The sequence below is a fragment of the Salarias fasciatus genome, chromosome 22 (assembly GCF_902148845.1).
Source record: "Salarias fasciatus chromosome 22, fSalaFa1.1, whole genome shotgun sequence".
Lineage (NCBI taxonomy): Eukaryota > Metazoa > Chordata > Actinopteri > Blenniiformes > Blenniidae > Salarias > Salarias fasciatus.
Window position 1 is genome coordinate 9259171 of NC_043765.1, and position 9728 is coordinate 9268898.

The following is a 9728-nucleotide window of genomic DNA, read 5'->3' on the forward strand; positions in this document are numbered from 1 at the left end:
ACCGTGGGGGCGGACGCCATGCCCCGAGCTTTGAAAGCGCCTGGGAAATGAGTAAGAGTGACAGCAGGACGGGTGAAGTGAAGGAGTGAGTGAGGGAGGGAGGGATATACAGTTTGGAATATTCCAGCAAAGAGAAGATGCACCAGAGCAGAGCAGAGCAGAGAGAGGGGTGAGAGGGGTTATATATCTGCTGGCTATCATACACTAGTCTGTATACAGAGTAACTTCAATAGGTCACTGATGCTCTCACACACACACGCACGCACACACACACAAACAACATCTATATACTACAGCAAAACCACAGGGGTCGGATGGGAGGGCAAGTACATGATCACAATAAGCCTTTTCATACAAATCTTATGATAAATATCTATTTGTTCCCAACCCCCTCTCCTGATCTGTCTCTGTTTATGCTGAAATCTCAGCTTGGCAGCACTGGAATGCATTTGAAACAGCAACATGGAGGACTAATGTTTAATGGTCTGTACGTCTTTGAGGTGGATCATGCATCCATTTGAGTCACGCGTACCACAGTTAAATCCACACGAAGCCTTCTGCAAACATGTCGACATTTATCCCGAGCGCAGCGTTTTTTTTCTGTCCTTACCGATGGCTTGAGTCTGGGCGGCAAGCGCATTGATGAATGGGCGCTGTTTGGGTTTGGGGTTAGAGGAAAACAGATCGTCCAAGTCAACCAGTGACGCCCCCGCCGTGCCCAAGAACGAAGCAGTCTTTCTGTACGTTTCCTCTTCCTGCACCATTCGCTCTGCTGAAATAAAATATAGGTCCGATTCTAATCTAAAAGGTGTTTTCTTTTGGAAGCGGGTTCAGGGAGGAAGAGAGCAAAGCGGAAGAGAGGGTTAATCAATTAATCTGTTAGCTGTCTGTAGGTTGATGGGATGATGGAGGTGAAATGGAGAAAATATTAAAACAGGCAAAAGAGTTAAGACAGAAAAGCTTGCAGAGGTAATTCAAGAAATCGTAAAGAGAATTAAAAGAAATAGCACAGTTTTAAGAACCATGACTTTCAGGCTCTTGGAATAAAGACACAGTTCTAAAACAAATTCAAGTTTTGGCCAAAATTCAATTGATTTAGTCAAAGAAAAGCATTTACTGAAAACACACAATCATTTGCTGATATGAATAGTGAATGGATCGCAGACATGCAAAACTTAGTGTTTTACCTGTGTTGTTGCCATTTGTGGTACTTGGTGCACCCCAGGGATCATTGCTTTTAGAGGCTCCATCCCCAAAGGGATCGCTGGATGGGGAGGAGTCTGTGGGTGGAGCAGGGGCGCCCCACGCATCATCCGTGCTGACTGGAGCTGAAGCTACAGGAAAACATTAAATCACAACAACAGAGATAAAACATTTGGTCTTTCTTTTTGCTGACCCCTTGATTTCAAACACATAACCTTCCTTGTTTTTGTTTTCTTGCCTATTTGATTTTAGGATGCATTCTTACAATGAAAGGCAATGAAAACAGGAGGATGGTAGATAAAATTAGTAAAGCCCCGGTGACAGTAATTCTGGTTTGATTTTTGGTTTGGTAATATTTCCATACGGAGATTACAAGATGTCATTGTGACTGCATGAATTTTGACCGCACAGGTTAAAAGACACACATATTAGATGAAGTGGTGTATTTAAACAGATATTAAGTGTGAAGGAGTGTGTTTGCTGAGTGTTGAACTGACAATCTGCCTTCAGACCATTAACAGCTGCCCTGAGGATAATGCTGTATGAAAATAAAGTTGGATGTCATCTGTAATGCTACACAATTGTGGCTTCTCATAAAAAGGAAAGCAACTGTACCTGTCAAGGAGAATGCAAAAGATGAATGCAGAATTAAATGTCAACTTTCAGTTGTGGTCAGAGGAATTGCTATTTAAAAAACAATGTCAAGAATGTTAAGAGAGGACAATGATCAGGGCTTTAAAAGAAGGTGGGTATGTGTCTCACCTTTGCATACCATGTTAGGGACAATGCCCGGAGGGCAAGGTCTCTATTGTTCTTCGTCTGTTTGCTTTTTTTTAAATTTGATATTTGTTTGTGGAAGACTGTGGTGTGATCCAAAAAGACATATTGCTGTGTTCAGCAAAGAACGGCAGAAAGGTAATGAAGACAGCTAAACATACACATTGGAAACAACTGCTGTTTAATATGCTTTTAAAGTTGACTATTGGCTACTCAAGTTTTAAATGTTCTAAAGTTGTTTCTTACCTGGTGCCCCCCATGGGTCATTGTCTGTTTTGGACGAATCTCCAAATGGATCAGAGTTATTCACAGGTGATGATGCACTTGCTCCATTCCCCCAGGCATCTTCACCTGGAGCAGATGGTGCATCCCAGGGATCTGCACTGCTGGCTGGTGGGGAACTGGCAGGAGCTCCCCATGTGTCTTTGTTGTCTTTTGGTGAGCCTGCTGGAGGTGCACTGAAGGGATCTGAGGAATCTTCTTTTGGTGGAGGGGAGGGTGCTGTGAATGGGTCCTCTTTAGGTGGTGTTGTTGGTGCCGTAAAAGGGTCCTCTTTTGTTGGCTTCGGTGGTGAAGAAAATGGATCCTCTTTAGGTGGTGTTGTTGGTGCAGCAAAGGGATCCTCTTGAGAAAGTTTGTTTGGTGCAGAGAAAGGATCCTCTTTAGGTGGTGATGTAGGGGCTCCAAAGGGGTCGTCTTTAGGAGGAGTTGATGTTGGGGCAGTGAAGGGATCATCTTTAGGAGCAGTGAAGGGATCGTCTTTTGGGGCATTGAAGGGATCGTCCTTTGGGGCAGTGAAGGGATCGTCTTTTGGGGCAGTGAAGGGATCATCCTTCGGCGTGTTGAAGGGATCGTCTTTTGGGGCTTTGAAGGGATCGTCTTTTGGGGTACTGAAGGAATCGTCTTTTGGGGCACTGAAGGGATCATCCTTTGGCGCGGTGAAAGGATCGTCTTTTGGGGCATTGAAGGGATCGTCTTTTGGGGCATTGAAGGGATCATCCTTCGGTGCGTTGAAGGGATCGTCTTTCGGGGCCTTGAAGGGATCATCCTTCGGCGCATTGAAGGGATCGTCTTTCGGGGCATTGAAGGGATCATCCTTCGGCGCATTGAAGGGATCGTCTTTCGGGGCATTGAAGGGATCATCCTTCGGTGCGTTGAAGGGATCGTCTTTCGGGGCTTTGAAAGGATCGTCTTTTGGGGCCTTGAAGGGATCGTCTTTTGGGGCTTTGAAGGGATCACTATCAGAAGAACTGAACGGATCAGGTTTATCTTTTGGAGCTGCAAATGGGTCTTCTTTATCTTTGGGTGCATTGAAGGGATCTGAACTGTCTGGAGGGGCATTGAAAGGATCCTCTCCATTCTTTGGTGCTCCAAATGCATCTTCCTCAGTTTTTTCTCCATCAAATGATTCTTTCTCAGTTTTAATTGGGCCCCCCCATGCATCAGTACTTGCTGCAGTGTCCGTGGAGTCAGGTCCTGCTGGTGTTCCCCATGGGCCCACAGCCTCCTTGGGTTCTGACTTGTCTTCCTTCTCTCCTCCCCAAGCATCATCTTTAAGGCCAGTCCCTTTCCCTGCATCTTCCCACTGTAACTCATCTTCTGTCATCTTGGCCTAGAATATTGAAATTGCACACTGCTAAGTGACATTGTTTTTTCAATGAGTCTATGTTATGCTGGCTAATTCCACCTCCAATAGTTCAAAAATATAAGTCAAGGCTTGGGAATGTTCATGAGTGACTGCTTATTTCTGTGGTTGATTTTTAAAGAATTTCCCCAAGAGTTTAATTATTTCTATTGTATTGATGGACTATTGACTTCTACATGTGGAACTCTGCCCTTCAGCCACTGCTGGGAAGATGCTGGACTACGTTCATGCTAGCTAAGTGACTATAAAAGATGACTGACTGTGTTTCATATAACCATTACTTTTTAGGCATAATAGAAGAAGAAAAAATACTTCATTAATCCTTGATGGAAATTCTTTAAAAGTACACTGCGAGTAGACCCATTTATAGGCATTGCAACATTGGATGGGATGATATTAGTACAGCGATTCCACCACAAAGTTCATTTGAAAAATACTTACCCTTCTCTCTGTTTCTTTCTTTTCAGCTTCCTGTCGAAGACGCTCCTCTTTGCGTGCTGCAAATGATGCGGTCAAGTCAGCCACTGAGGGTATGTTATCCAATGATGGGAGTCCGGAGGATCCGGGAACATAGCATGGCTTGTAGTTGGGATCTTTGAGAGTGTCTGCAGATGAGGCTGTGAGGAAAAGATGTTAGCAAAATGCAGTTACATTTGTATGTCATGTACAGTAATGTCAAAATCCTGAAAATCGTCAACACATCAGACATGGAGGAGATTGAGAAAGACAAGCTCACCGGCAGAACCTTTGGAGGTCTTTTCTCTGGTTTTGAAAGCAAAGTCTCTCTCCTCCTTGAGTTTTTCATCATCCTCCATAAGAACAAGGACAACCTTGGCCTTCTCTCTTACATTCACACCCTAGAACACACATAAGTTACACTGGATTTTTATGTGTTGCCAACTATTCAAGCAAAATTATGCAAAATAATTATCGATCTTGCATATAACACTGACTCTGAATGAGAGACAACCAATACAACCTTTAATGTTTGTATCCAGCATGAGCTGAAATCATCACTTCTATTTTTATGAAAGAGGTTAAGAAAATCCCCCTTTTTTTAAAAAAACACAGGTGATTGCTTATGAGTTGCTTGGGAAATACTCTCTTGTGATCATGACATATCCAATTTATTCATATTAAATTTTCATATTCATAAAACAATTGGAAAGGTTACTGTATGTGAAGCTTACAAGAAACCTGGAGATCAAAGACTTATGATGACATAAATATTTCAGTTCCTAAACAGTATACCCTAATGCGCACCATGTAATGGAAGCTGCAAAGATGCATGCACGCATTAGGACGACGCATGTATCACCTGATCTTTGCCATCTTTTTCTATGAAGCGGTACTCAGTCAGTGCTTTTACGATGTAGATGTTGTCTTTCATTTTCAGAAGCACTCGATCATCACCAGTCTTCAGGAGGTATTCCAGCAGCGTCAAAGACTACAAAGAAAAACATAACACAATTGTTTTAAAACAAAGGTCTGTGTTCTTGCTTCATATAAACCTGAAAATTATTTTTTGGAAGTATTTCACCTCAGTATCTCACCTAGAGTGCAGTGAGGAAACAGAAGGCACTCTTTGTGGGGGGCAGTGGCTGACTGGCCCACAAAGCTGCTACAGGATGTGATGTGATTTGCATTAAATATCATGGTAGGGCTGGATGATAGTTCAATACATCGATCAGTAGATGTGTGGTGCATTGGCCAAAAAAGGTTGATAAAAGTTAAATTGAAAAACAGTTTCCCTTTTTCATTATAGCTTAACTTCATTACTTCCTCCAAACCAATCACAAATGCAGACCCAGACACGCTCTGTTACCAAGCCCTGGCCCTTTCAAGCAACAAAAGAGAGCATGTGTACAGCAATAAGTGTTGCAGCAGGGAAAGGAACTAGTCCTTAAAAATGGTTTCAGTAGTTCACCAGCATGGCAAAGTTTTGTGCTCTGAATAGTAATATCTCAGTTTGAGGAGCCCTGCAGTATATAAATTACACCTCCCATGGGCCAGGCCCATAGGGGCAGATGCTCTGGGTGTGGGTGAAATACTGCTGCCCGTCTGGGACAATATATATCTGAATAGGGGAAGCTGCAATCAGAATTAGTGTGGCGATGCTCCCTGACTCGGTTCAAAGTTGGGGGTATCAGAACCAATCGGGTGAAAAGCTGCAGGAGGGCCCTCAGCCAGACGAGGGGGAGCGCATCCACACTGAGCGGCTCACCTGGATCACTTATTGAGAGAAACACTGTGTGTTATCTCTCCACTCAAACAGATCCACCGTGGCTTTACTGAAGTGGGCCCACACCTGGTATGCCATGGGTGGAGGTGGTGTTCATGGGCTTAGTCTGCATTATGCAGACTAAGTTAAACCATAATGATGGAAAAATGTTAGTTTGCTTTTGGAGAGGAAAAAAAATCCATCATGATGCTATATATAGGCTTAAAAATCCATTGTGATGCCTGGCTTAAAAATCCATAGTGATACTATAGGCTTTAAAATCCATAGTGATGCTAGCTTTAAGGGTGAGTTGATTTTTCCCTACAGCTTTTTTTTTCTTTTTGTTGAGTGGTGTTTGTTTACATGGTAGCCTCGCCCTTCCAGTTTCTGAACTACCTAAAACTGGTAGCGCGCTATTCAAAAAAAGCTATTCTGTCTATCAATCTATCTATCAGTGATGGGAGTTACTGTGTTAAAATAAACGGTGTTACTATTTTTAGTAACAAGTAATCTAACTAATTACTTTTCCCAGCGTAACAACGCAGTTACCGTTAGTAACAATAATATGAGGTGTGGTTCCGTTACTATAATTCAACGCTTTCAGCTTGATTTTCCCTCCGCTGGAGTCCAGCTGACAGAGCATGATGTTTGTGTACAGAAAGAAGGAACCGGATTGTGACGTGACAGAGATACAGCCAAAGAGAGCCCTGATCATTCAAATGTAGCTTTTAAATGGAAGTTAAGACATCTACTGACATACTTCTAGATGTATGTCAATAGAGTTACACCTAGATGTATGTCAATGAATATAGAAATGCTATCTACAGTTACAAATGAAATCTGACTGTTGTCTCGTCTCATAATAAAAAAAATAACAATGTTGCTTAAAAATCAATAGATTGTTACCAACTCCTCACTCAGGAAAGTTCTAAATGATGCCGTCTAATTTGCACAGATGCTCATTTGCATATCGAGGTCGAATTAGTTGATGTCATTTAAAACTGATACATTATTGCAACTCCTCAGTCAAGAAAGTTCTATATGACATCCAAATACAGAAAGAAGGAACCGTATTGGTGCAAAGTGGGTCACGTGATGTGACAGAGATACGGCCCTAGAGAGCCCTGATCGTTCAAAGGAAGCTTTTAAATTGACATCTATTGACATACATCTATTGTGTTTTATTATTCTTCACCAAATCAAAAAAAAAATCACATTGAAAAACTTTTTTTTAATTTGCTTTTAATTTACTTAATTTGCTTAGTAATTAGTAACTGAAAAAAAATAACTGAGTTACTTTTTCGAAGAAGTAACTAGTATCATTCATTTTCCAGCCGCTTTGAGCACTAACTATTATGTGGCCCAATGCAATACCTCCTAAATCTCATGTAGTTGTAATAGATTTAATAGCAGAAATGGTTTAGTCACAAAAATGTCTCGGTTTGTTGTCAAAGCCAGATATTGTTTGTCCACCATTTGAAAACATAGAAAGTGCATATATAAAAAAAAAAAGATAGTGAAGTGTCATCTAAATAAAAAGTGTAAATCTTGTTTCTCCTGATCTTTCTAACCTTGTGGATGTGCCTCCAGTTCTTGTCATCTTTCAGTCGCTTCCAGAGCATCGTCATGATTTCATTGCAAGCCACAACATTGTATGTGAGGTCTGAAATGTCCGCCATCTGAGAGCTGGATGGGCCCCATGGGTCATTGGATGTCGCCTCTCTCACCTACAGAAAGATGCAAAGAGAGAACAGTCAGGACCTAAAACGGAGAGTGCTGCAGAAAAGACGTTTGGATAGCAGCCTGAAATTAGAGACATCAGCTCATTAAAAAAAGAAAAAGAAAGCTGCCTGCAGGACTTTGAAGGATTGCAGCAGTGTATCATCTATCCCTGTTCATGCTGCTGAAAATGGTTCGTAATCATTTCTACTGGGATGATAATGATTATATCTCAACAACACAGCACTTTAATAAGGAATTCCTCATATCTTCCCCCTACCTAAAATTATTCAAGGTCAGAATCTATGAAATTCTATCTGTAGAACGCATATGTTTCCAGATGTGTAAAATTTGCCTGTTGTTCACCTTCAGTGAGGTCAACATCCTAACTGTATATTTCTGCCTGCTCAAGAGAATGTTGCTAAAGTTGTCACAATGGTGCTGTCAAACATTTTTCTGTAAAGTTATGCAGAAGTCTGGTTGTCCTATAAGATCAAGACAATAATCACTTGAAATAAAATCTTGAGATGAACTCAGCAACAGCAGCAACAGCACATTTAAGCATCTCACTAAGGCCTTGTAAAAAAGGCAGGCTTGGAACATTACATTCACTTTGGGGGAAAAAAAATCCACAACAGGATTTAGTGTTGCCTACCTTGACCTCAGCCTCAGAGTAGTTCTGAACCAAGTTCTTCAGCTGCCGGCGAAGCATAGAGGACGTCATGGTGCCTGGAGAGGAGCTGAGGAATCAAACCACTGGGATCTGATTCAAACAAAGCAAGAGATTGCAAAGGTGCACACATTATTGAATTCAGTGGTAAACTTAGGTAATTGAATCCATTTCTAAAAAGTGAAAGATAGGAAACAATGTAAATGCTTTTCTTTCCCCCAAAAACTTCGGCAGTGGTCACTGCTGTTCTTTAAGTTAATAACTTCACATATTTCTTTGAAATAAGCTCCTGGATTGAGAATTTGTTGGTGCTCTGAAGCTGTTTGGACAGCAGTGTTACCTGACATATTTTGTGCCATTTATATGTAAACCATGGATATTAACCATGGATATCCTGCAATTTGTCTAATTGTTTTTCGGGACAAATTTACTCTTATTCTTCACTTCTAAAGTCAAGATTTTCAACTTGCTGACACTATATTAGCAGGACGTTGTGTCATAAATTTTTGTCTGAGAAATTTCTGCATTATATTATTTAGTCAGTGGTGCCCATTTTGTTTCAAAAAAGGTATTTTAGGCTTTCTCTGACACTTTTCTGAACTTCAAATCTGATAATAATGCTTTTTAAATGTATTTCATATCAAAAGTTATTCCTTTCTAGAATAAGTGAAAGATTGGGCAAAACAAGAGGAATAAATACAGAGGTGGCACCACCAGTGTAGAATGTAGTGATGTATGAAAGGACTCATTACTGTGGGGCCACCACCAATAGGAAATGGTCAAGCAGAGGAAATAAAAGAACCATCTGACAGTACCATCTGGTGAGGTCCCCAGCTTCAAACTGTTTTGTCAGGTGAACCTGATTGTTGATTGATTTTCTGATTGCTCACTTATTTTTTTTTACATGTTCAAAATAAAGCTTTCAAGTCTAATCAAAACCTGGTCGACATGTAAGGTAAAGTGTCTCCCAGAACTGGTGTCACCAACAATTACTCCGAATCACGTCAACACTTCTGCATGCAGGCAGCGCATAACTGAAGCTGAAAGATTCACAAATAACCACACCAGGCATGCACAGAACCTAACTAAACATGTAAATACCTTGTGAAAGATTGACCTGTTGTTGTGTAAGTCTAATGGTCTACTGTCGGTGTGCAGTGGATGTTTCAGTGAGCATTCATCCTGCTGGCCTCTCGTCCTCCTCGCTGCATCGGTTTGCGTCAGAGACAAGATCCTGCAACTGCATCACGATAGGAAAAGAGGGAGAACTGAGACAAAAGGTGACGATACGGAAATAAGTAAACACCTGAACACTCTCTAAGCAACATGTTTTATCCGTCGCTTCGCCAAATAATCCCAGCGACAAACAGATTCTCAGCAGGTTAGCTCAGGAAGCTAAAGGCTAACTAGCACCCAGCTTCTGGAAGCGGGAGTGAGAAAAGGGAGGAGAAAACCTCTCAAATAGAGACGCAGGGTGGCCATTCTGAATCATA

At 41.5% G+C, this 9728-nt stretch overlaps 1 protein-coding gene across 3 annotated transcripts; it reads right to left on the reverse strand.

The window, feature by feature from the left end:
* Positions 1–246: 246 nt before the first annotated feature.
* Positions 247–9475, reverse strand: epn1b (epsin 1b). Of its 3 annotated transcripts, none has more exons than XM_030120730.1 (10): positions 9337–9475; positions 8221–8328; positions 7418–7573; positions 4944–5072; positions 4362–4482; positions 4067–4242; positions 3086–3592; positions 2227–3013; positions 1188–1334; positions 247–772 (listed from the first exon to the last, which is right to left on the reverse strand). In XM_030120730.1, exons 2-10 carry the CDS (start codon positions 8287–8289, stop codon positions 576–578), a joined length of 2289 nt encoding a protein of 762 aa, XP_029976590.1. In that variant the 5' UTR covers positions 8290–8328; positions 9337–9475; the 3' UTR covers positions 247–575. The 3 variants fall into 3 exon arrangements, with proteins under 3 accessions (XP_029976590.1, XP_029976589.1, XP_029976591.1); XM_030120731.1 differs by having other exon boundaries at positions 663–815; XM_030120729.1 differs by having other exon boundaries at positions 2227–3592.
* Between the last annotated feature and the right edge of the window lie 253 nt (positions 9476–9728).